The following is a 27790-nucleotide window of genomic DNA, read 5'->3' on the forward strand; positions in this document are numbered from 1 at the left end:
AAGGTCCCCAATGCCTGAGGGTTTTTTGAACTAAAAACAATTAATTGAAAACACCTAAGAACAATTCAATAGTCTCAGCCTCTGAAACACATAAAGACATTTTCTCAGAGGCGGTGCAGGGGGATATTGCACTGCCTGCATCCCATCAGTGTAGTCCCTGGGTGCTTGGTGTTCTCTTTGGCACACTCCCTGCAGGTCTTTCTCTTTTCAGTGATCTTGGCCAGATCATGCCCAGCTGAAGCTGTAGATGTAGATGCAGGATCAGTGTTGTCTTAGAGATGTAGATATCTAAAAATATGAGTGAAGATTCAAAATTCAATTTTTTTTCGCTGGCTGGATTGTATTACTTTTTTTTTTATCAATGTTGGACATTTGGTTCATGTAGTTTTGCTTTATGATTCAGGATAATACCCAATGCTGCTATTTATTATACTACTATTACTATACTATAACTAATCATCATTACTATTATTATCATCATCATTATTATTATTATTATTATTAGTAGTAGTAGTAGTAGTAGGCACCACTTCAGCTACATTACTGGCCATGATAGAGACGTCATTGCAAAATAATAATATCAGCAATAATAATGAATGATAAAAAAACCCTGCAATATATCTTGCATTGTGCAGTTATACTGTATACTTCAGTGACACGACTTCTAAAACATCATAGTTGTCATACTGCAGTAATTCGCACCGGGCTCTCTTTTTTTTGACATAACGCCACTCAAATAAGAATGAGAAGTCGTCAGAATGCAGCGCAAGAATAAATAATTACATCATGTCGAAACGATCTCGTGCCATCACTCGGGCGACATTTGTCTGATACAGCCACTTGCTCTGCCTCCAGTAATCCCGGCGAGTTGGTAGTTTGATTATTCCAAAAGTTAGGCAGAGACCGATGAAAGATTTCATCTCCTGCTTTGACACGGGGCTCCACTTCGAGTTGGGTGGTGTGTGGCCGCGCGCCTGATCCGCATATAAGTTTGTCTGTGTCACCAACATATCCCAAACTTCATCAGTGAAAATATGCGAGAACACTAAAGGACTTGCATCTTCAGATATTGGCACCTTCAGCCCCGGTGTACGAGTAAACTTTTGTTGACGTCGGGGGCGAAATCCAGCGGACTGCCAGTCTACTTGAAAGCCAAAAAATTCCTCGTCCTCGTCCTCATCCTCTCCAAACAAATACCAATCATTGTGCATTACATGCGTCTTGAAAATAATGATAAATGAACAATGTTGCGCTACGCAACATCTGGCGTCAATGGGTTAAAAGAACAGTAGAGACCCAAATATGAACACAAAGACCCGCAAAAAGTGAGTTTTGCATAATATGTCTCCTTTAATTCACAACTCAGGTCTGGAAGAACTAAATTTGGTCCGGGACGAAAAAAAAGTGGATTCTAAATAATGGCTGAAGGTAAGAAGATCTCTCTGACTAAACACCAAACAGTATTCATCCTTATACTGTAGCACTGTGATGTGACACATGGAGTAGAGCACAAAAGAGAAATGAAAACTAAATGCAAATGTTGATAATGATGATGGTAACTAATATTTTTCTGTCTTTTCTTTCTCGCTGGTCTAATTTTGACATCATAGAAATACTACTTCCAGAAAAGCCAAAAACTCGGTCTGATTGGTTTGGTCTGAAAAAGGATGACGGTATGCTTTTTGATTCTTTCAATTCTCATGAAACCATTGTAATTTAACATATTTTCTCTAGATATGGTTACCATATTCCAATAAGGATTTCTAATTTAAACTATTTGCTATTGTTATAAACATATACCATAGCAGTGCTAATAGATAAGTTAGTTTTTTTTTTAGTTGCTTCGTGTTTATTCTTTCATCCATTTTTGATGCAACAGCAAATAAAAAAGAGTCTAGTTTTATTTGCTATGAACATGTTTTATGGAGTTGGGCTTTGGGTTGTCCCCTTTCTCTTAGCCTGATGGATAAAAACTCCTCCTGAACAATGGAAGCTGCTCTAAATGCTGTTGTTTCTCATTTAGGCACACTTGTATTAGAAAAGATCAAATAGTTCAATTTAAAAGAAGATAAGATTTAAATAGATTGCTCTCATAGTAGTTATATATTGAAAATTGTGCAATTATTTGAGTGTAAGATGGTAGGTATTCATTTGAATGCTGAATGAAATTCTTCCAGGTAAACAGAAATGATGGCAAAAAATATATATATAATAAAAAAAAGAAATTTTTACAAAATGCTGTAAGTAGTAATTTATCTGTTTGAGGTCTTTCAAAGAGTATCTCCAAGTAGCTCCAAGAGTTCTTCACCTTTAAAGGGATATGCCACCCCCAGGCCAAATTAAGTGTATCCCCGCATTCCCGAGACATAAATAAGTGTGTGGGAGCGTTTTCCTGGCGACCCAGGCATTGTCCGAATCTCACAGCACTGACCACTGCTTGGTTGCGCGTAATACATACATGCTAGCGTCGCCAGCGTCGCCACTCGAAATATTTCGCCCAACGTGAATTAATTAACTTGATTTATCTTCTAATTACTGTGTGAGTGGTGTACTTTCACATCGAGTGCAAATGACTGTGTAAATCTACACGGAAGGCTTGGTTTGCTCATGTCGGTTTGGGAACTAGTTTCCAGTGCGGAAAACACAGCCGAAGCACACTCCCCGCTACGTCTTTGGGAATCCCCCCCCCCGACTTCCTCAAACAAACCAGCGTGCAGTAGCCAGGGACAACCCAGACAACCGTGGCTAGCTAGCTAGAGTATTGGTGTGGTTTGAATCAGTGTGGTTACTACGGTAGTTGTTTGATTTCACTGAGAAAAATGATGAATACGTGCATAGCAAGGGGCTGCGAGAACATGCAGAAGAGACACCAAACGACAATGTTCCACAGAATTCCGAAGGATGAGCAAAGAAGAAGACTTTGGCTGGCTGTCCTTGGAATTCCTGAGACAAGACCGGTGGAAAAATAAACCAATACCGTGTTTGCGAGGAGCTAGCTAGCCACGGTTGTAGCGGGGAGTGTGCTTCGGCTGTGTTTTCCGCACCTGAAACTAGTTCCCAAACCGACATGAGCAAACCAAGCCTTGCGTGTAGATTTAGACAGTCATTTGCACTCGATGTGAAAGTACACCATTCACACAGTAATTAGAAGGTAAATCAAGTAAATTAATTCACGTTGGGCGAAATATTTCGATTGGCGACGCTGGCGACGCTAGCATGTATGTATTACGCGCAACCAAGCAGTGGTCAGTGCTGTGAGATTCGGACAATGCCTGGGTCGCCAGGAAAACGCTCCCACACACTTATTTATGTCTCGGGAATGCGGGGATACACTTAATTTGGCCTGGGGGTGGCATATCCCTTTAACCACGAATTTAACCTGTTTTTCACTCCCAGCACATTGATTCAGATGCTTATTTGGGACCTTTTGTGCCACCTTTGAACACACAGCCTTTGACTGTGCAGGATAAAATGACAAATGCATTTGAGGGGTACTCTTGTGTGTATTACCTGCATTGTAATGGTATAATAACATGAAGGGATGGTATGACGCTGTATACTGCAGGCAGTGTTTTCAGGTCAAATCAATCAGTCTTTCCTTTTTTTCTAGTGGTCATTGCAGTCAGTTTCAAGGCCTCCTTGTGAGATATTATGGTCATTAAACATGTGTTATACAGAGAAAAAAGTTAGCTATATGCACTCTTGTAGTGTGAAACCCTCCCTGAAAATAGCGCGTGCATCTGGCAGTTCCAACCGCATCAATGCCGATCTGGGTCGATAAATACCCACAATTCCCATCGTCATTTGAAGTGGTGTTAAATGCAAATGAGAAGCACTCAACAACTATATGTTTGTAGGCGAAGGCGAGGTTTTGAGCAGTGTGAAAAGGGCGATACACACATTGCTTCTTTATGCTGCTATTGAGCAAAAAAACTGCATGATGCCTTAACAGGGATTAGTTACGAGATAAAGCAAAGCACACTAAAATGAAATACAAATATTTTTTTCCTTAAAAATAAATAAAACAATTTGCTGTCTACCATAGCTCTGAGGATCATCCTGGTGGGCAAGACTGGTTCAGGAAAGAGTGCAACAGGAAACACCATCCTCGGAAGACGTGCCTTCAAAGAGGACCCAAGCCCGGTGTCTGTGACCAAACTCTGTGAAACACAGGGCGGGGAAGTGGATGGGACTCCAGTCCAAGTAATTGACACTCCAGGACTGTTTGATACAGGCATCACGGAGGAAAAATTGAAATCCCTTATAGAGCACTGTGTCGAGTTGTCAGCACCCGGCCCACATGCATTCCTTCTGGTGATCAGGCTTGGTGTCAGGTTCACAAAGGAAGAGAGGAATGCTGTGAAGTGGATCCACGACAACTTTGGAGATGATGCCTCCATGTACACTATCATGCTGTTTACTTGTAAGGATCAAGGTAATGCTGAAGATGCTCTGAAGGAGTGCAAAGAGCTGAATGATATAGCGAATAGATTTGAAGACAGATACCATGCCTTTGACAACAAAGACAAAGAGGACAGCGAGCAGGTCACCGAGCTGGTCAACATGATCAAAAACATGGTGCAGAAAAACGGAGGGAACCACTACACAAATGAGATGTATCAGAAAGCCCAGAAGAAGCTGGAAGAGGAAGAGGAAAAAAGGAAACGGAAAGAGCATGAGGAGAAAGAGAAGGAGAAGCAACACTGGGAGGCAGAAAGGAAAAAGAAGAAGAAAGAGGAGAAAAAGGCGAAAAAAGCTCAGTTAAGGAATATGCTAGTGGCCTCAGCTGCTGCTCTTGTTCTGGTGTTAGCAGGGGTGGTTATAGCTGTGGCAGCTGATTGGCCAGTATCTCTGGGTTTAGGAGGTCCTGTACTTGTCCTGGGAGTGCTGTTCGTAATTGCTGCCATTTTGATATGGAAGGGCAAAATATGCAAACCTAAACCAAACAGTCCAGTTTAATCAGTCTGCAGTTTTTAACACTTAATTTACAAATAAATGCAGATATAGACTAATAGGGAATAAAAATGCCATTGACAATACTATACTGTTTAGAACTATATAGATATTTACATGTATTGGTCTTTTGCATTGTGGTTCTAAAGATAAAGCGTTTTGAATCAGAAATATGTGAATTTAAAGGTGATGGTAATCAGATGGTGTGAAAAACAAACCTTGTCTTATTTTACTTTGGTTTTGTTTTCACCCATTTCTTGTTTGAATGTAATTTATAGTTGAATTTTTTTTTTCTGGCACACAAAAAAAAGCAAAATTTTTATAAATATTTTTTTCTTACAGTTTCAACTTAACTTTATAATTGCTCAAATGTAATTTCTCTGCAGATAAATTGTGGCATGTTTATTAAACTATGACAGGCTGTTTCCCATGCTTTATTATTAGTGACATGACAAGCTCAAAGGAAATGGGAAACAATCATTGTTCATGTACTTATATATGTACACCAGACCTTCAGTTGCAGCTTTCAGTATGAGAGTTCATACACCACATTACTGCTATATCCAGTCATGTTAATGATTTTATTGCCTTCTTGTGTAGCTGTGAAGCACTTTGAATTGCCTTGTGTATGAATTGTGCTCTATAAATAAAATTGCCTTGCCTTAAATAAAGTTTTCTGAATCTGAATAAATGGTTGTACAATGAGTTGTGGGTATAGCTCTTAAATTGCAGTAACAACATCTTTCAAAACTTCGTTTGTTTCCACCTGTAAGGGCTGCAGTGGATGCAGTTAAAACTCCGGCTAGCCATAGAATCTATGCCTACTATCAGATGCTCCTCGAGGCCTAAGCTTTAGTTTTGTTTTTTTTAAAGTATTTTTTGGGGCTTTTTATGCCTTTAATGTTAGGACAGTTGGAGAGAGACAGGAAGCAGGGGGCAGAGAGAGGGGGAACAACATGCAGCACAGGGCCGCTCGGTGCAGGAGTCGAACCGGGGCCGGGACTAGGACTATAGCCTCTGTACATGGGGCGGCTGCTCAGCCCACTACACCTACACATATGTAGTAGAGATGCCATCAAAAACCAATCACACTGAGTATCATATTCTGTGCTACTCTGCAAGATCAGCATCATTATGGGGGCCAATGCCGAAGGCATTAGACACACATCTTACTCCTGTGCCAGACTCTATTCTTCCGTTTCCGCCCTAAAGTTCGGCGCGTAACTAGTCTGGCAGCGATGGTCCCACCGACATAAAAAGCGCACCGTTAGGTGCGTATTGATCGGGAATAGTGTGCAAAGACTTTTCTCTCTCATTAGTCAAAAGGAATTCCGGAAAAATGGGAAAATGTCGGAAAATTTAAATAGGGAATCCCCATCAAAAAGTCACAAAATGGCGATTTTGGGCCTTAACGAGCTTGAAAAAGGCATTTTTAGAGGCCTTATAACTCAGCCATACAGCATAGCACAGACCTCATTCAAAGTTTGTAAGTGACACGAGACTCTCGGCTATAACTGAATCGAAGGGCTTGAATATATTTAATACGGCTTTCACACAATGACAGTTTACGTTTGAGGGTGCCAAAATCTCAGATCTGGCGTCTCTCGCACTCAAGCTCTCACTCTAACAATCATTAATCACGGTTTCGTCAAACAAAACTCTCTCATGTCTGCAATATGTGGCCGATCTGGACAACTTTTATCACAAAACGTAGGTATTTTTGTCCTCTTTCACACAATGTCACACTCATTGACCTCTGCCACACAGATTTATCACAAATTGCCTCTGAGCGCAAAGTGCCGTCCCTCAAATCCATTATAAATGGCTAAAATCCTAAAATCAGTGTTTAAATGTGATTTTAAAACTGCCATTTAAAAGGAGCCCGAGGGGGTAGCCGAATGAAAATTACACCGCTGGATTCGGCCGTCCCTTGTGGCGCTCACGGTACAAAAATGATACGGATACGAGCTTTACTTTTCGAGCTGTGACCGCTTGTTCGAGAAAGTAGGCGGAAATCAGAAATGCTCCATTTTTAACAGGGACAAGTGTGTGTCATTTGCAGCAGCTGTCAGTTGGAGCTGCGCATGCTGACGAGCTGTCTCCTAGCAACAAGCTTAACAGCCTGCTCAGGGCTGAGACAGAGACTGTGTTCGAAACCGCCTACTGCATACTACATACTACATACTACATACTACATACTTGAAAACGGCATACTCATCGATCAGACAGTATGCAGAGCGTTTACACACAGTGCACTTCACTCCTGCCCCATCCGAAATCAGCCAGCCTGAAAAGCTGATTTCTCTTAAGCTCTAAACTCTGTAAATATATAACTGTAGCAACATTTGAAACATTTTCAGGCGAGAAAGTAGTCATTTAGACCCCCAAGGTGTTGAAAACCTGACAAAATACCGGCTATTTACAAGTTTGTTCCCACGAATTCGGCGCTACTAAAGCTAGCCGCAGTGAGCAACGCACTTCCGGTTTCGCCGTTTTGACTGCTCTTGTCCCGTTAACGGAATTTGACCGTTCAAATCGCGATGGCCGACGTCACGTTATGTTGCATCTTGGGTAGTTTGAGTGTGACAAGTAACCTCATGATGAATACTCAACATTTCGGCAAATCTAGTATGCATCTAGTGTACATCCGGGAACTTAAAATAGTATGACAAGTAGGAATAGTAGGAGAAGTAGGCGGTTTCGAACACAGCCAGAGACTGCTTAGGAGGAAAAAGCCAATATGGAGCCATTATGGAGCCATATTGTACCTTCCAGATGCCTTATCCAAGTACCCACAATGCATTGGGAAAATGCATTGAAAAGCACTTAACATTAAGCACTCAAGCTTATTTAAAATGGCATAAAAACTGTTTTTTACACCGGACCTTGATAAAAATGACATAAATGTCTCCCCCATTTAGGAGCTGGCAGAGGCGCAAACTTGAATTTGAAATCGATTGAAAAGCTCTTAACGAGCCCCAAAATGCATTTAAAAATGCTAAAAAAACTGGACCTTGATACAAATGACATGGCTGTCTACAGCAGACCTGTCTTTGGAATTTTGGGCCTTTCAGAGGCCCAAAATTCAATGAAAAAATCGATTGAAAGGCACTTAATGAGCCAAAAATGCCAAAAAAAATGCCCTGTTTTGGAGGCCTCATAACTCTGCCATACAAAATCCCAGAGACCTCATTCAAAGTTTATATGTGACAAGAGTCTCTCATATTTATAGATTTCTTCCAGGCATATGCATCAGGATTAAAACTCATGGTCATAAGAAGAGAAAAAGAAGGCACTTTTGCCTCAAATGCCGGAAACTGCCCTATTTTTGAGTTGCCATAACTCAGCCTTACGACATCACAGAGACCTCATTCAAAGTTTATATGTGACAGGAGACTCTCGACTTTAACTGAACTAAAGGGTTTATCGATTGGGCGGGCAGTAGATTGGCACCCATCAAAATTTCTTCAGGAATTTTCTAGTTTGACTTTACTCTTGTAAAAGAAAGACTTAGCAGCAGTAGGCATTACTGATGATTGAAAGCCTTAATATTCTTGTTATGAAATCGTATGGTAAAAACAAAAAAAATGGCTTTATTATCAGCACATTGATTTGATTTTCTTACCAAAGATAGTCTGGAGACTAGAACAGTCTTTCCATAATGCAATTTCCTGCTAAGGCCAATGTCTTTTATATGTATTCCAGCTGTATAGACAATAATCCAGAGCCACTCCAAAATTCAACTGCTCCACTTAAAATTTACCTTTGAAGATTTCCTTTAGTCTTTGTTACAATCACCAACTATGAAATGCAAACAAACACCATATAAAGCATATCTCTGCCAGGGTTATGCCTCACTGCTGTCAGTAAATTTCACACCTGCCTGAGGAGAGCTGCCACGGTTACTGTAGTGGCTGTTCGCCCTCTTGTGTCGATAATCAAAACAAAAAAGATGTCAAAACCATAATAAACTAAATGAAATCAAACGGCCACTGAGACACCTGGGGAGTGAATTTACGCAGGTAATTGAGTCCATTGTCCAGGCAAAAAATTAGCTTTCTTTCGGTTTCTTTCTCCAACCACAAGCAAACAAACAAAGAACAATGGCCTTTGCCGCCTCTCTTGCCCTGGTAAAAACCTATTTGCCCTCCCAGGTGCCTGCTCATTTAAATAAACTCTCCCAGTGTGCCAGCTCAGCCGCGCTTTCAAAATAAAAGCATAATTAAATACCCAAATTAACTCAAACAATACTAAATATCCTAAACAACCAAAAAAGGTGTATTCCCCAAACTAAACCCCCAAAAGATAACTAAATAATAAGTAGCTCCTACAGTTACAGTTTCTCAAATGTTGTGGCAATACTGTCCCACAGGAACTTTTTCTGGTTCCAACCACAGTTTTTTTTGCCGTCGTCACGTGAGTCTCAGAGCCCTGACTGGGATTAGAAAAAACATCATGCCAGCAGTTTTAGAGACTGTTGCTTTCATCAAATAATCATTTTCATAAATTCCTTATATATATGATATGTATATATATGAAATGTAGTACAACTGAAGAATCTTTGCTTTCTACCAGAACACTTTCACACAGGTATATCTTATAACTAGAAATAAAACTTGAAAATCTCCTTAGTATTTTCAAGCAAAATCATCTCCAGAATCAGAATATGCAGCATCTAATTTAAAAGATTAACAAAAGGTTAATTCAGTTGGTTATCGATAAAAGCAGACAAGATGTGACAAATATGTCATATTGCACACGCAAAGGAGATTCATGGGTGACTTCAAAGGTTGCATTGCTCAACATGACTTAGCTGTTGCTTGTTTTAAGTCTGTTCCACCACCCGACAACAGCAGCAAACAGTGCACCTCCGAGCATCGACATTAGGCGTCTGGTGAATATCCCAGTACGTAATGTAGGGGCAGCTGCTGCTCCCCTCACATAAGGACTTGCAGAGCTCAGATTAACATCATTAACATCCTGATATTCCTAATCCATCCTCATCAGGGGTCCAAGTTCATCCATTCTATCCTCATCCTCCTAGACGTGTCTGCAGCCTTTGACACTGTCTCCCACACCATCCTCCTCACCCGTCTCTCTAAAACTCATTGGCCTCACTGGCACAGCACTCTCTTGGTTCCAGTCTTACCTCTCAAGCAGGAAACAAAACATCACTCTGAAAGGTTCCAACTCCATCACTGCAGCAGTTAACCATGGCGTCCCCCAGGGGTCTGTCCTGGGTCCCCTTCTTTTCACCATCTACATGCTCCCCCTAGGACAAATTATCTGTAACCATGGACTCAGTTTTCACTGCTATGCTGATGACACTCAGATGTACATCAGCACAAACCCCTCCTCTCAGCTCCCACCCACGCAACTCAACAACTGCAGCAAATTAAAGCTTGGTTGACCTCTAACCTTCTCAAACTCAACAGCAGCAAAACGGAGCTCATGGTGGTGGCCCCGGCACCATCAAGAGCATCACTAAATCTGCCTTTTTTCACCTCAGAAACATCTCAAGACTCCGGCCCTCATTATCCGACTCAGTAACAGAGACCCTCATCCACTCATTTATCTCCTCCCGGTTGGACTACTGCAGCGGTGTCCTGTCTGGGCTGCCCAGTAAGGCCCTTGACAGGTTGCAGTATGTCCAAAACTCAGCCGCCAGGGTGCTAACTCACACCAAGCCCTGGCAGCACATCACCCCCATCCTAAAGGAACTTCACCGGCTCCCAGTCAGAGAACGCATCACCTATAAAATCCTTCTCTTGACCTACAAATCTCTCCACTCACAGTACATCTCTGATCTCCTCCACCCCTACTCCCAGTCGCTGCTTCTGCGCTCCTCAGACAAGGACCTACTTTCTGTTCCTCGCACCAGACTGAAAACATATGGAGATAGGGCCTTCTGTTCAACTGCCCCTACCCTATGGAACAATCTGCCACTTCACATCCGTTCTGCCCCCTCTCTACTACAGTTCAAAAAGAATCTAAAAACACATCTCTTCTCCATGTCCTACTCTTCTTAAACCCACCCCTCCGGCCCTACCCTTCCCCCCTTCTTTTCTTTTGTTAAAGCGACCTTGGGTACCTTGAAAGGCGCTATATAAGTCCAAGTTATTATTATTATCCTCCAGTGATCTCTCACTTCCCACGATGATAGAGGGAAAGACTGGTTTAAACTTCTTACTCTTTTTTCTCTGTTTTGTTCCTGCTCTGTATCATTAACATCTCCAACATCCAAACAACTTTCCAGTTGCCATGGTTATGCTAAGGAATCTTTTTATGCTGAAGATAAAGGTTTTGCATGCATAAAATAACACTTTTCATAAATGTGCTTTTTAAAAAGATCTTTATTCACAAATGTAAAACTGAAGAATTTGTGTTCTCTACCAGATTATTCAAATAACTTGAATATAGAGAATCAACATTCAATAACATGAACACTTTTACACTTTTATTTCTACTTTTACTACTAGAAATAAAAACTACCATAGTGTTTTATACACAAAATCATCTACAATCAGATTATGCAGCATGCGTATGCGCAAAAGACTCATAATAGGTTCAGTTGGTTATCATTAAAAGCAGGCAAGATGTGATAAATACTGTATGTCATATTGTATGCAAAGGAAAATCATGGCTGACTTCACGTGCCACTCCTCAAAATGACTTAACTATTATTTGTTTTAGGTCTGTTCCACCATCCGATAGCTGAAGCAATCAATGCACTTCCAAGCATCAACATAGGGCGTCTGGTTACTACTGCCTTAGCCGCAGAACTAAAGACTGGTGCAGCTGCAGCTGCTGCTCCAATCACATAAGGACTTGCAGAGCTCAGATAGTCTCCGACCTTGCGCCACCATAATTTCCTCTGGGCCTCTTCGTAGATGCTGCTTGTGTAGTGGCCCCCATTCATTTGCACGGCCATGTCGATTTGTTCAAACAGATCAGCAACCTGAGTGCGGTTTTTCATGCAAGTATTGTCAAAGACAACAGACCCAGCTTTACATTCATCAGTGAGCTCCTTCAGATCAGCATTTTTATCCAGATATTCTTCAACAGTAGATTCCATGAGCTCATCACCCCTGGTGAAAAGCACTAGTGTATACTTAGCAGCTTCCTTCCCAAAGTTTTCTGTGATCCACTTGACAGCTTTCTTCTCTTCCTCGGTGAAGCGTATACCCAGCCTAACTACCAGCAGGAATACATGTGGTCCTGGGACAGACAGGATGATACACTTCTCTATTTCACATCTCAGCTTCTCCTCTTCAGTCGACGTGTCAAAGATCCCAGGGGTGTCGATGACACTCACAGCCCGATCATCAAAGTGGACAGTTTCTTTGGAGCAAGTTTTTGTAACAGAGTTTGGAGACATCTCTGCAGCAAAAGCTGGCTTTCCCAGGATGGTATTCCCCGTTTCACTCTTTCCTGATCCAGTCTTTCCCACCAGGACAATCCTCAGGTCCTTTACAACAGGAAATAAGGCTTCTGTAGAAAAAGCAATAATTTCATGAATAATATGAGGTGTTGGGTTTTGAGTCAACTCATCTAAAAAACATGCGTATCCCCTGTTCAAAAGTGTAAAATACTTGCCTAATCCCATCATTTTGCAGAGAGAAAGAACTGCTGTTAAACCACAAAAATCTGACTTTGTATGGCTCCAACTTCTTTGCCTCTGATCTCAAAATGTCTGTTTTTCTGTGTGCGGCTATAGTTACCCCTCCCTCTTCCCCAGTCTCTCACTCAACCACCGTTCCAGTGAAATGAAACTCACCACTGTGGCTACACAGGAAACGAAACTCAAAAGAGCCGCTGATACAGGGTTGGAAAAATAAGTCAGAACTATGCATATTTAGGCTCTGTTTACATCAATTCATTTCACCATTTCTTCGTGTCGGCGTCTTGCAAACTATTTACATTTACACACAAAGTTGCTGTCCTCTCAATAAAAGCCTAACTGTTTACTCTGAAACGGGGATCGGCTGATTCGCTAGTCACATGACTAATCAGCCATCACATCACATGATCGCCCTTGCATCTGGAGCATGCGCAACTGCTTAGAAAACACGACCTACAGGCGCATGTTGCCTTACACACATGACGAATGATGAGAGAGACACTTGGACGGGAAAGTCCAAAGGCATTTGCAGTTTTCCGTAGTCTCCCTTCATCACTCAAGTAGTATAAGGTGCAAGCAACCTTAGTAAAAACGTTGATGGGCCGTCTCATTCTTGTTGTTTTCTTTTCCAGCTGTGGACGTTGTCGCTCGGACAGATTTATCAGGGCTGCTCTGGACATTCGAAAGTTCTCGCGCCATTCTTCGGCGACAACAACTTGGTCCACGAAATTGTCCCACCATGCGCTGCTTCTTCCCGGTCTAACCCAAAAGCGGCGCTCCATGTACGGCTTGCACTGCGGATCCCCGTTGCTCACCGTTTACAACTGCTAAAATCAGCATCGTATGCGAATGCTTACGTGGGCTCCGGCGTCTTTGAATCCTTCCACCTATGAAGTCGTATTCCAGTATTTTAATGTAAATGGACAGTGCATCCGCGATAGAAACAATATAGAAACAGATTAGTATAAACGGCACCTCAGGGGCCGTTTACACGGAAAGGAAAACGGGTTAAAAACGTAAAACCTTTTTGCGGATGCACTATATCGTTTAGATGGAAACGGGTTTTGGGGGCATGAAAACCGCCCTCCAGAGTGGAATTCTTGAAAACGCTCCACTGTCGCGCCACCGTGTAAAGGATGAAAACGCAAAACTGCGTTTCTCGTCACATAGAAATGACGTGACGAGCATAATAAAGCGCCAGGAAACCGTGGAAACGCATCAGTAGGCTATCAACATGTCCGTCCCTGCGGACTTTCAACTCGCCTTAGGCGTTCAAGAGTCATTTCATCAGATAACAGCGATGATGAGCGAGAGCAGTAAAGAACAGACCAAAGTATGAACTACGTTCTCCAAATTCTTGAAGTTCATAGAGAGAGCAGACAGCTGTGGGTGAGACCTGGGAGGACTTCTCAGTGGTGGGATAACTTCATGAATGGAGTGGTAGACGACTGTGTTTACTGCATCGATAAATATGAAACGTCACACACTTTTGCGTTTCCGTATGCACGCAGATTTTCACCCTGAAACGCTCGTCTAAACGCAGATTTAAAAGTGAAAACGAAACGCCACTTTAGCGTTTTGGTTTCAGATCGTTTCCGTGGAAAGGTAGCCTAATGCAGGAGACATTTTAATCTCACTTTTGGCACCACACTTTTAAAGTTTCTGCATCCTACTTCACTTGCATTACCCCAAATAGAGACAGAAATCCAATAAATTTTTTAAAGCTTTTCCACTAATCTGTTATGTTTATTATTAAATAATACTAAGTTAAAATTACACCCTACAGCAATTTACAACAAAACTATGATGTTTTCCCAACTTGTTGCACACAGAAAAATTGTATGAATAAGACATGGAAATTAAATAAAAATAAGAATTTTTAGAAAAAAATTACTTATTTAAAGTACACGTTGAATTACTTTGATAAAAATGACTAATATGCAGTGAGCTGTGGAGCAATGGCAAAGTAAAGCTGAGAAGCCAGAGAGAAGAAACTGGTCTGAGATTGTCTAAATGTAAAATCCTAAAATAAGCAGTTGGACACATGTGCCTCAGCACGCTGAAAGCTGCAAATATGGAGCTCACTGCTCCAAAGTGCAGAAGAGAAATGTTAAGGCCTGTGTGGAAATGGAGGCAGCGTCTGTTCTGCCATCTAGTGGCAAGTAGTCAGTTCAACATTTCTCTTTCACACAACAGACATTAGTTTGAGGAGCCGTTTATACCAACTATGGATGTTTTTCAGGATCTATGTTTGCGTCACAAACTAATCATCTTCCAACTACTCCCCCATGTTTCATCCTTTGCCTCAATCTGCTCACTTAAACACCGTGACATGACAACACAGTGGCAGCCAGTGTTGTTTTTGACAACCATCTTAGATTTAGCCTTAGTCTTTTGGACTAAAATGCTTATTAGTTTTAGTCACATTTTAGTCACTTCTATATGTGATAGTTTTAGTCTAGTTTTAGTCAAAAAGAAAAGAAAAAATAAGTATAGTCTACCGTGTTAAGAAAATAGTATGGTCTTAACTTAAAAAAAGCAGAACGAAAATACAGAGCTTATTAACTGACCCTGTACTAAAGCTTTCTGATTTTTCATTCTGTACTGTGCGTGTGTCCCAACTTTACTGTAAGCGCACTAAACGCACAGGTCCTGGTTAGGGCTGCACAACGTCACTTGTGACTTTTAGGCTAAAGCTAGCAGACTCTACGTATAACAGTAACTCGACCTGTTTAACATATCAAGTTACGTGCTGACAGAACGTACACACAAAGAGATAACCACACCGTCACTGAATGTAAACATGGCTAAACATGCTGCTAAAGTAACACACACATAATGAATTGACGTTAGCGTAACAAAAGCTAACTTTAGCCTGAAGTTAGCAGCCCATTTGCGCCAGGAGTATGTGGAAAACGTACTAATGTATTAGCTTACTATGAAATTTATCGATTATGTTAACAGCATTTGTAACTTAGCTTTGAAAAAATATCCCTGTGGCGAGCCTTAAGGTGCCGCAGCAGATACTTTTTAGGCTTTAATTGACACACACAATAAGCAGAAATGTCATGCATTTTAAACGTCTGACAGATCACCCACTAACATTTTCGTCCATTCTCGTCTCGTCAACGAAAACTCACACACGTCTCGTCATGTTTTCGTCATCAGAGAGCTATGTTTATCTCGTCACCGTCTCGTTATCGTCATGAAAAAAAGTGGCGTCAACGAAATGATTTCGTCATCGTCATCGTTGACGAAAACAACACTGGTGGCAGCCAACAGTCTCTGTAACAAAGTGTTCTTGTGTCCTTGTACTGTCATGAAATAGCATTTCATTTTTTTGTATAACCATGCTGTGTGTTTGTGTGTGTGTTTAGTATGCAGTATAACATTGCTGGCCTCCCACCCACACCCTTGTTTGAAATCTATGGGACAAGCTTCCCAGTCATGACACTACAGCCACCAGCCACTCGCATCTGATGGCTGCATTGCACCTAGAAGCACACAGAGGATACATCAAGACGTCTGTGGACATCTGGCTAAAAAGTAAGTTTTATAGAAATTTGCTGGAATGGAAGAACTGAGCTAAAACTGAAAAATGTACCTGGCTTACTGCTGTAACTGCTAAATATGGAGTCAAGCTTAAAATTGTTCTTCGATGAGGTAAATTTGATATAGAGGATTTCTTCTTTACAGTATATCTTGGTGTTAAAGAAGAAAGGGTACCGAAGAGCACAAGGGACTCGTCTCCACAACTCACAAATCAGTGAACATCTTACCGACTAAGCAATAATCTCTAGTTTGTAAAGTTATTGTTAATCCTTGAGTGAGAAAGGCAAGTAACAGCTTTGACAAGAAATATTTTTTGACAGTGAAATTCCTTCAGCAACGATGGCATCAACAGGTCTGCAGCTGCATGGGTGATATACCGCTCTGGGCTTCCGTAGTTTTACTAATACTTTGTACATATATTTTTTATTATTTTATGTTTTATTATTTTATTTTATTTTATTATTATTTTATTTTTTGTTTTATTGCACCAAACAGACCAGGCCAAATTCCTTGTGATGTGAAAATTACTTGGCAATAAAATCTTTTCTGATTCTGATTTAAAGGTGTGTAAACTGAAGCCTGTTGTTTTGTGATGCAACCAGCAGAGGGCAGCGTTACCCACAGTTACATTTATTTATTCACACACCTATTCATTCAAATAGTTTGTTTTTGTGGCATAATTTACTGTAAGAGTTCAGTTTAACAACGTAAAAGGATGTAAACAGATCAAACACTCAGCTTTGTTGTTGTAAAAAGTAAAAAATCTGAAAAACGAGTCCATTGGCTATGTGAGTGAGACTGCATTTGCATACAGATAAGCTACATAGCAGACTTTTGTGGTGATTATTGTGTATTTATTGATTGATACTGTAGTCATGGGACTAAAGTGACCTTGCCATGACCTTAGCTTTGGCTGAATTGACGCCGCTGCCTCCGCAGAAGCAGAGCTGCACCGTCTACCTGGCCAACCTGCTGGTGGCCGACATCCTGCTGCTCATCGCTCTGCCCTTTAAGCTCCTGAAGGACCTCGAAGCGGCGCCGTGGAAGCTGATGGTTTTCCACTGCCAGGCCAGCGCCATCACCATCTACATCAGCCTGTACGCCTCCATAGCCTTCATCATAACGCACTAATATGTGTGTAGTTAATTAATCGAAATTAACGCGCTAAAGTCCCAGCCCTAGTTTTTACCCATCTTTACCCCCTTTCATTGGACACTGAATAAAGTCGCCTATGAATCAAACATGGAGCGTTTGTGAAAATGCACAAAGCAAATCCTGCTGGTGTGACGAGCATTTCGTTTTCTTAGAGATAACGAGTTATTTATCTCGTTATCTTGAGAAAATGATAACGGCACCTCTCGTGCATCATTCGGTAACCATGGATAAATATATATAAACACATATAAACACACTGGGCTTCTGTAGTTTTACTAATACTTTGTACATATATTTTTTTATTTTTTTATGTTTTATTATTCTATTTTATTTTATTTTATTTTATTTTATTTTATTTTATTTTATTTTATTTAATTTTTTATTGCACCAAACAGACCAGGCCAAATTCCTTGTAATTACTTGGCAATAAAATCTTTTCTGATTCTGATTTAAAGGTGTGTAAACTGAAGCCTGTTGTTTTGTGATGGAACCAGCAGAGGGCAGCAGAGGGCAGCAGAGGGCAGCGTTACTCACAGTTACATTTATTTATTCACACACCTATCCGTTCAAATGGTTTGTTTTTGTGGTATAATTTACTGTAACGTTCAGTTTAACAACGTAAAAGGATGTAAACAGATCAAACTATCAGCTTTGTTGTTGTAAAAAGGAAAAATTAAACAGCTACAAGTGAACAAAAGAAGAAGAAACTTTTAAATCTGGTTTCTACATGTTTTATTTGCATTGTACCCTGAACTAAGATTCAACCAAAGATGAATAAACGTAGTTTTATTTGGTTTCTGAACACTTTCTGGGGATAAAACGAACCTTTTCCTGTGAGGAGCGTTGCTATGGTAACACTGGACCAAACTGCAGTCACAGCTGAACGACCTGATGGCGTCCGGGCCGATCCGCGTTCTGATTGTGAGGTTACACGTTGAAAATGAACCGCAGCAGTTTGTAATTATTTTAATGGTGAAGCAGAGAACAAATTCCAGCTGAAAAACGATGCCGTAAAAAAGAATCTGTCCTGAGACTCGGAGCGAGATAATCTGATTAGGTCGTTTAAAACGGGTCGATTAGATTAGGCTGGAAAAGCCACAAAGCAGAGAAAATCCACCGGATATATCCGTGTTACACGGAGGACTCGCAGCTCATGGAACCAGAGCAAAGGTTAAACGGCTGATTCCACATTTACCGACTGTTTTCTAACTTAAATATGATACATTCTGCTGTAATAAACCGGACATTTCCCTCAAAGAAAAGCAGAACAAGGAGGCAAATGAATTACATGTTGATGGGATTGGATAATATAATCCAAACAAAGTCCAAGAGCAGGCGATGGAGGATATTAAAGGGATAGTTCGCCTCTTTTGACATGAAGCTGTCACACGAAGGGAGAGAAAATAGGGCCAAGAGATTGTGAGGTCTGACTTTTTCCTGGAGAACCATTTTGTGATGCAAATGTATTACTCTGTTGAACGCATATTGTTTTGAGAAGCAAAACGCTTTATTTTTTAAACCCCAGCCAACTAGCCGGACTACCTTCATCAACACCAAAACGAGGCTGGAACTCTGCTCACTTTTAGTTCATTTCTGCCTAACAGAACGGTCTTTGGTCCCTGGAACATCCCTGGAACATCCCTGGAACATCCCTGGAACATTCCTGGAACATCCCTGGAACATTCCTGGAACATCCCTGGAACATCCCTGGAACATTCCTGGAACATCCCTGGAACATTCCTGGAACATCCCTGGAACATTCCTAGAACATCCCTGGAACATACCTGGAACATTCCTGGAACATCCCTGGAACATCCCTGGAACATTCCTGGAACATCCCTGGAACATTCCTGGAACATCCCTGGAACATTCCTGGAACATCCCTGGAACATCCCTGGAACATCCTTGGAACATCCCTGGAACATTCCTGGAACATCCCTGGAACATCCCTGGAACATTCCTGGAACATCCCCGGAACATTCCTGGAACATTCCTGGAACATTCCTGGAACATCCCTGGAACATTCCTGGAACATTCCTGGAACATCCCTGGAACATCCCTGGAACATTCCTGGAACATCCCTGGAACATTCCTGGAACATTCCTGGAACATCCCTGGAACATCCCTGGAACATCCCTGGAACATTCCTGGAACATCCCTGGAACATCCCTGGAACATTCCTGGAACATTCCTGGAACATCCCTGGAACATCCCTGGAACATTCCTGGAACATCCCTGGAACATCCCTGGAACATTCCTGGAACATTCCTGGAACATCCCTGGAACATCCCTGGAACATTCCTGGAACATTCCTGGAACATCCCTGGAACATCCCTGGAACATTCCTGGAACATCCCTGGAACATCCCTGGAACATTCCTGGAACATCCCTGGAACATTCCTGGAACATCCCTGGAACATCCCTGGAACATCCCTGTGTCCAGTACTTAGTGATAATGCAGCGTTAGCTCACAGGCAGGAACAGGCAGAATCGGACGCCTGCAGGTGAATCTGAGGGAACGTTTTAATCGTCCTTTCTGTGTGGAACTCTGACATAAAACTGCGTTAAACACCAATAAAGAAGCAGCTGTGACTTTCTTTTTATGATCATTATTATAACCTAAACTGAGAATAAATCAGTCAGAAAACACCAGGTACATAAAGTCATGAAAATAACTTATGAATTAATGTTACTCACCATTATCAATGAGATCTGTTTGTTTGCTTCGCTTTTTTTTAAATTGGACTCATTTAGATTTGAAATAATCTGATTTGTTTGGATTCTAACTGGCTTGAATTGGACTGAAGTTCCTTAACATGTCACTTGTTATGATTTGGTGCTTTATAAGTAAACTAAACTGAATATCAACAGTGGCTAAGACTGTTTCTGGAGCCACGTGGTCATCAGGATAATGTTTGAACCTTAACTCACCTGGAACATGGGTAGGTATGTAATATGTTCACCCAAGCTTTGAGGACCACTGTGAATAAACGATGAACTACTGGACATATTTAACGCCTGAATCCTTTTCAGGGCAGCTCAGTCAACACCAGACGTTACGAAAAAGCTTCTCATGTGTAGCGTGGTACCCGGAAAGGACCTTGGAGCTGTGCCACACTCCTCCCTGCCACAGCATCTAAGGAACGCTCTGTGGGGCCAAACAGTTGTGCCGAGGCTCGGCTGAATGGTATGTGGCGATGCCGACAGAGATGGTCCGACAGCGTTGCGTTATCTGCTGAAAGGGTGTGATGGGGCCGGCAGGCGGCCGGCTTTTTATACCTGCTGCAGCTGCTGTTTTAGGCCAAAGAGTTTACAGAGTAGAGGCTTCAAAATCTGACTGGGGGGAGCTTTTAATTAAAAAAAAAGGCACAAACAGCCAGTTTGAGCAGTCAGAGGGAGTTTATTACCAATAAATGTGGTGTATATATCTATATATATTAGGGCTGGGCAACGATTAAAATGTTTAATCTAATTAATCGCATGATTTCCCTGATTAATCGCGATTAATCTCATTTGTGCGCAGAATCCAAAAATTAATCCAAAAGTAGTGTATAGCTTTTAGCATTTAGCTTTATTTTAAATGTGCTGCCATATGAATGAAAGTGCCATAACATTTGTTGTGCAAACACACTTTTAACATCAGCATCTTTCTGTAGTTTTTATGTAGAAGCCTCGCTCCACTGTCTGTTTCCTTGAATGACTTGCTGCTATCAGTTGTGTGTTTTGCCTTTAAGTGATATTTTAGACTGGAACTACTACGCTGAGAAGACAATTCAACTTGGCAGTGTTTACAGATGACTTTGGTTCTGTCGACTCCGCCGTCTGGAAGAACTTTAACATGAAAATGGCCGAGTAAAAGTTCCGTACCCTTCTCCATGTTTGGTGGATCCGCCGATTACTTTCTTTTCCTGTTCCACAGCAGACAGCAGCAGACTTTTACAAAATAAAAGCCTGTGAGCGACAGACTTTTACAAAATAAAAGCCTGTGAGCAGCAGACTTTTACAAAATAAAAGCCTGTGAGCTACAGACTTTTACAAAATAAAAACCTGTGAGCAACAGACTTTTACAAAATAAGAGCCTGTGAGCAACAGACTTTTACAGAATAAAAGCCTGTGAGCAACAGACTCTTACAAAATAAAAGCCTGTGAGCTACAGACTTTTACAAAATAAAAGCCTGTGAGCAACAGACTTTTACAAAATAAAAGCCTGTGAGCTACAGACTTTTACAATAATAAATTAAAAATAAAAATATATTTTTAAAACTGCGTTAATGCGCAATAAAATATTTATCGGCGTTAAATAATTAACGAGTTAACTCGCCCAGCCCTAATATATATATATATATATATGTATATATATGAGTATAAAACATGAACTCTCTTCTGGTATTGTAATGATTTATAAACAGTTCTGCAGTATCCTAAACCAATCGAGTATCCTATCCCCAACAGCTCATAAAAGGGAAATATGACACAAGCAGGGATTCAAACTCATGTCACCACATATGAAAGCTATAGATTAGGTGAAATTTGTTTATTTTAAAGTAATTTTTTTTGGTGCCTTTATTGGAGAGGGACAGGAAGCAGAGAGAGGGGGAACAACATGCAACAATGGACTTCCGATGCTGGACTTGAACCAGGGCCACTCGTACATGGTACGCCTGCTTAACCCACTACACCACAGACCACCCCAAAATGTATTTTAGAAAGGTGATTTTTAAGCTTCATCTCAAAGGCAGAGACAGTTTCTGCCTCCAAACTGAGGCCTGTTCCCACTGGAGATGAGCCGAGCCCTGCCTCCCATTCTGGTCCCCGAAGTTCCAGGAACTGGGCCGAGATTCAGAGGATGAGGAGTTCAGGTAGGAACTGGGAACTCAGATGAGAAACACAGCCACAGTGTCGCTGTAACCTCGTTGCCTTCAGGGTGAACCACGGCTCTGTGGCGCAATGGACAGCGCGTTGGACTTCTAGCTATGTTCAGGTGAAGGCATTCAAAGGTTGTGGGTTCGAGTCCCACCAGAGTCGACTCTACTCTTTGCACAAAGTTTATAGAAGGTCTTTGTTCTTAACCTGCGTGTTATATGTGAAGCTGAACATCAACCTTATACCACTTTAAAGAAATGGGCACTGCTGTTGGGTAATATGTCATTATCAGCTCTTCCAGATCTGAGGCCTCGGTTCTGATCCTCTGGATCCCGGGAGGAGTCTCTGTCTCAGGGGGAGGAGTCTCTGTCTCAGGGGGAGGAGTCTCTGCCTCAGGGGGAGGAGTCTCTGTCTCAGGGGGAGGAGAGGAGTCTCTGCCTCAGGTGGAGGAGTCTCTGCCTCAGGGGGAGGAGTCTCTTCCTCAGGGGGAGGGGAGGAGTCTCTGTCTCAGGGGGAGGAGTCTCTGCCTCAGGGGGAGGAGTCTCTGTCTCAGGGGGAGGGGAGGAGTCTCTGCCTCAGGGGGAGGAGAGGAGTCTCTGTCTCAGGGGGAGGAGTCTCTGCCTCAGGGGGAGGAGTCTCTGTCTCAGGGGGAGGGGAGGAGTCTCTGCCTCAGGGGGAGGAGTCTCTGTCTCAGGGGGAGGAGTCTCTGCCTCAGGGGGAGGAGAGGAGTCTCTGTCTCAGGGGGAGGAGTCTCTGCCTCAGGTGGAGGAGTCTCTGTCTCAGGGGGAGGAGTCTCTGCCTCAGGGGGAGGAGTCTCTGTCTCAGGGGGAGGAGTCTCTGTCTCAGGGGGAGGAGTCTCTGCCTCAGGGGGAGGAGTCTCTGTCTCAGGGGGAGGAGTCTCTGCCTCAGGGGGAGGAGAGGAGTCTCTGCCTCAGGTGGAGGAGTCTCTGCCTCAGGGGGAGGAGTCTCTTCCTCAGGGGGAGGGGAGGAGTCTCTGTCTCAGGGGGAGGAGTCTCTGCCTCAGGGGGAGGAGTCTCTGTCTCAGGGGGAGGGGAGGAGTCTCTGCCTCAGGGGGAGGAGTCTCTGTCTCAGGGGGAGGAGTCTCTGCCTCAGGGGGAGGAGAGGAGTCTCTGTCTCAGGGGGAGGAGTCTCTGCCTCAGGTGGAGGAGTCTCTGTCTCAGGGGGAGGAGTCTCTGTCTCAGGGGGAGGAGTCTCTGCCTCAGGGGGAGGAGTCTCTGTCTCAGGGGGAGGAGTCTCTGCCTCGGGGAGGAGTCTCTGTCTCAGGGGGAGGAGTCTCTGCCTCAGGGGGAGGAGTCTCTGCTCAGGGGGAGGAGTCTCTGTCTCAGGGGGAGGAGTTTAGATGGATGGACGGACGGATGGATGGTAAAGTCTACATGTATAACAGGGTTCCCACATCTAATCTCTCAGGAGTGAAAGTGTTTTCCCTGTAAAACTGGCCCCTGGCTGTTCACTCCTCACAGCTCAAACTCTCGGTTCTCTGAAGGCTCGGCTTTATAATGCTCGGCGTATAATTAGTCTCAGCAGACGCAGTTTGGTGAAGCAGCTTCAACATAAAGCTGGAGCATGTAAATCCTCTCTGCTGTGGTTCCCATGTCTCCTGACGGGTTCTCCGTGTGGAGGACCGGGCCCAGCTGGCTGACTTCAGCCCAGCTTCGGCCCCTGTGGACCCGGGCAATAGGAAACATCTGGAAACATCTGGGCCGTGTGTGTGAGACAGACTTTGTGCGTTCACTGTCCTTGGTATTGCAATAAAACACACAACTCTAAAATTAGACCCCGAAGACTCTGATATGAGCTCATTTCCCAGATATGGAACCAAACACACACACATACAGCGATGGCTGTGCAGTGAGTCAGCTGTGTGTGTTTTTTGTCCTGACAGAAAAAGCAGCAATCATCCATCGCTGACATCATCTGAGCAGCAGGGAGGAGCAGAGGTGAGGCGGTTCAACAATTATCAAGACTGCCTGCAGCCGTCCAAATGTTCAGAGCCTCAGAAAGGCCTGATGCTGCTGCAAAGCCTGAATTACATGTGATGTAAGGCTGAGAAACTTTAACAGTCTGAGGCTGTGTTCCAAACCGCATACTTCTCCTACTAGTCCTACTACTCATACTAACTTTCTGAGTTAGTATGCGAGTTTGAATAAGCAGAAGTTCCCGGATGCATACTAGATTCTCCGAAATGTTGTGTATGCATCATGAGGTTACTACTCATACTCAAACTACCCAAGATGCAACGTAACGTGACGTCACCGATCGTCATTTCCTGTCAAAACGGCAGTTTCAAGCTAGCTACAACGAGGGTAGGTTCACTTCCTGTTTTCAAAACAAAAGCACCAATTGTATGGTAATGGCTTTCCCTATGATAAAAGGCAACGGGTATTTTATTTTGTGAAAATAACAGGAAGTGCGTTGCTCACTGCGGCTAGCTTTAGTAGCGCCGAATTCGTGGGAACAAAATTGTAAATAGCCGGTATTTTGTCAGGTTTTCAACACGTTGGGGATCTAAACGACTACTTTCTCACCTGAAAATGTTTCAAATGTTGCTAAAGTTTACAGAGTTTAGAGCTTAAGGGAAATCAGCTTCAGGTTGGCTGATTTCGGCTCGGGCAGGAGCGAAATGCATTGTGGGTAAACGCTCTGCATACTGTCTGATTGATGAGTATGCAGTATGCGGGATGCAGTATGTAGAATGTAGTATATAGTATGTAGTGTGTAGTATGTAGTATGTAGTATGTGGTTTCGAACACTGCCAGAGTATTCTTCTTCTTCTTCTTCTTTTTCTTCTTCTTCTTCTTCTTCTTCTGCTCTTTTGTCCACAACAAACAATGCCGGCCGACCAGATTGCAATACAACAACTTCCATGTTTATCCATGATTGCAAACTGGCCCTGAAAGTGTTTTTCCACACACACAATAGTTGGAAAAGGAGGGGCTTTTTGGTTCAATAACATTTGGAAAGTCTACAAGAGCTTTGTGATTATAAAACTGAATCCCTCTCATGTGTGCAGGAAGCCAGCAGGAAGTCAGCTGGTAATGGATGCACTGCTCTGAGTTAATGAGCGCGCTCAGTCCGGCCTCACAGTTACATGGGAAACAGCCCTGTTTCACCCATGGATGGATTATATTAACTGGATAACGGACCACAAAATGAATGGCCGCCGTTGATATCAATGGCGCATACGCCGAAAAAGTTTCTGACTTCCGGGTTTACTTCCGCGTTATGTGGCCCATAGAGCATACGCTGTAGAATCACCCCCCATGATGCTTTGGGGCCTCCCCTCATGCCCCGGGGTGATGAGGACGTGCACGTACTGTACACAACTGTGTAGAGACTTTTCTGGGGCTTTTCTGGTCGTTGGGAAACTTTTTGACGGATAAAAAGTCTTAAGAGACTTAAAAATATAGAATACAAAGATTAGTAAATAACAGCGGTTACAGCTGGAGGTGTCCTGTGAACAGTTTTACAGGCGTCTCTTTTACTATTGCGGTCTATGGGAAAAACGCTTTTTGGGCCACAGTGGATTTTTGGTTGCAATACCACGAGTGGCCACTGGGAAACATCGACGTGCCGGCTGAGAGGCGGCGCCGTATCCACTTATAATCTTAACACAAGCATTCAATCAGACAGACAAACATACTAAATAATCATCTTTAGGCAAATTAGAGTTCATCCAATTGATCAAAATGAATTTAAATGAATGAATCAATTACAAAATATCTTAAGTTTAAATAATCCAGGTAAATTCAAGAACTTCAATAAAAAATAAAAGAGACTTAGGAAATGTTTAAAACATATGTAACCTATATGTAACCTACAAAACAAACATTCACCTATCCATGGGGGGAAAAACGAGTTTAGGAAACTTAGCGCTACATGTTTCCTCAAGTTAGATGTTGAGTTTCTGCTGAAATGTGCGTTTGTTTTGGTTGCCACAGAAGACACATAATGTAGCTGCTGTTTCTCACTCTTTGTAAGGTAAACATGCTTTCAGTATGAGGCCTCGTCTGCGTCTTCATTTCCCACCGTTGGTTCTGACATTTTTCATCTGTTTCTTTGTTTGTTTGCTACGACTGCTAATGCTAAAGCTAACCCGTCCCGCCGCTGAGATCGAGTACGGTCACGTGACCAGACCGCACGGCTGCGTCTGATTGGTGGAACACAGTCAGGTGGTAGAGCCTTTGGCGGAAGTCTCTCTCTCTGTCAGAATAAAACATTAAAATGAGGCGTACGCGGGGGGGTAAAAATAATGAGGCGTAGAATACCAAAGAGGTAAGAAGAAAAGTAACCAGCTCATTGTAGCCTAATGTAGCGGAGTAAGAGGACAGTTTCTGCTGCACACATCTACTCAAGTAAAAGTAAAAAGTATAGAGATTTAAAACTACTCCTGGAAGTAGAATGTTTTAAGTAAATGTCACTCGCTACTACCCACCTCTGCTTATAATACATCCATGGTTTCACCTCACCTATTCAATTCAAAGTTATTTATAAAGCGTCAAATCTCAACTGATGTCATCTCAGGGCGCTTCATAGATACAGTCCAATTCATTGTAATACAATCATCCTCCAGTTTATTAGATCTACAGTCAGATTTTCTCCATCTTGGCTCCCTGAAATGACGAAACATGTGAAATAACAGCTTTAGATGGATGTTTACTTGGACATGCACATCTTTTTTGATGTTATTAGACACACATTTACCGGTGTTTGATCTGACTCTGGCAGTTATTATTCATCACAGCATCACAGAGCTGATCACTCCTGGAAAGTAAGGATTTCTGCCCTAAAGCTGTTCCTTTAATGGAGCTTTTTGCTTCCTGCGACTGTTTTTTGGTGAATATTTTGCCTCTCTTCTCATTTTTCCCTCCGTCTGCCTCTCTGTCCTTTTTAAGTCCGACTGGTCACCCAAACGCCACCAGACGATCCATTTATAGCGAGAGAGAGGAGGACCGGGGGTTCGTTTGGTGTCGTGGGAACAGCTTTAAGAAAACACAGGCCTCCTATCTCCTCACATCACAAACACACAGAAACACGACGGCTCGTTCACATTTCTGCGACACACTGATACACATCTCTGCTTTCTGCCTTCCCTCCTTTAATCACAGCATCTTCTGATGTTTGAGGATGTTTTACACCAGGATCAAGATGCTTATAATCCTTCACAAACGCTCGTTCAGAGCCTCGAACAAAGAAACAACAAAGAAAATAATCCAGAGTTTCCTTCAGCTAAACAAAGACAAACAGAGAAAGAAGAAGAAGAGTTCAGTTTCTGATGTCAAAAATAGGGCTGGGCGAGTTAACTCGTTATTATCGCGTTAACTCGTTAATTATTTAACGCCGATAAATATTTTAACGTGCATTAATGCAGGTTTTTTTCTTATTTAAAAAAATAATTATTATTTTTTTGGGCTTTTGTGCCTTTAATGGAAAGTTCAGAGAGAGGGGGAACAACATGCAGCACAGGGCCGTCTGATGCGGGACTCAAACCAGGGCCAGAGGACTAAGGCCTCTGTACATGGGGTGCCTGCTCAACCCACTACGCCACGGACCCCCCCTGTTTTATTATTTATTTTATTTTGTAAAAGTCTGTTGTGTTTGCTTTGTCACAGGAATTGTCTTCTCAGC

The 27790-nt window shown here is 42.5% G+C and overlaps 2 protein-coding genes and 1 non-coding gene across 3 annotated transcripts; 2 read left to right on the plus strand and 1 right to left on the minus strand.

Annotated features, from left to right (window-relative positions):
• The first annotated feature begins 1418 nt into the window (after window positions 1-1418).
• LOC142389001 (GTPase IMAP family member 9-like) lies at window positions 1419-4959 on the plus strand. The gene is made up of 3 exons (XM_075474551.1): window positions 1419-1428; window positions 1611-1673; window positions 4046-4959. Exons 1-3 carry the CDS (start codon window positions 1419-1421, stop codon window positions 4957-4959), a joined length of 987 nt encoding a protein of 328 aa, XP_075330666.1.
• A 6611-nt stretch (window positions 4960-11570) lies between these two features.
• On the minus strand, window positions 11571-13000 carry LOC142388740 (GTPase IMAP family member 7-like). Its single transcript, XM_075474290.1, has 2 exons — window positions 12550-13000; window positions 11571-12444 (listed from the first exon to the last, which is right to left on the minus strand). Exons 1-2 carry the CDS (start codon window positions 12560-12562, stop codon window positions 11627-11629), a joined length of 831 nt encoding a protein of 276 aa, XP_075330405.1. The 5' UTR covers window positions 12563-13000; the 3' UTR covers window positions 11571-11626.
• Window positions 13001-22214: 9214 nt separating this feature from the next.
• Window positions 22215-22306, plus strand: trnar-ucu (transfer RNA arginine (anticodon UCU)). Its single transcript is given in 2 exon segments — window positions 22215-22251; window positions 22271-22306. It is a non-coding gene; the product is annotated as a tRNA-Arg (tRNA).
• The last annotated feature ends 5484 nt before the right edge of the window (window positions 22307-27790 follow it).

The sequence above is a fragment of the Odontesthes bonariensis genome, chromosome 9 (genome assembly GCF_027942865.1).
Source record: "Odontesthes bonariensis isolate fOdoBon6 chromosome 9, fOdoBon6.hap1, whole genome shotgun sequence".
Lineage (NCBI taxonomy): Eukaryota > Metazoa > Chordata > Actinopteri > Atheriniformes > Atherinopsidae > Odontesthes > Odontesthes bonariensis.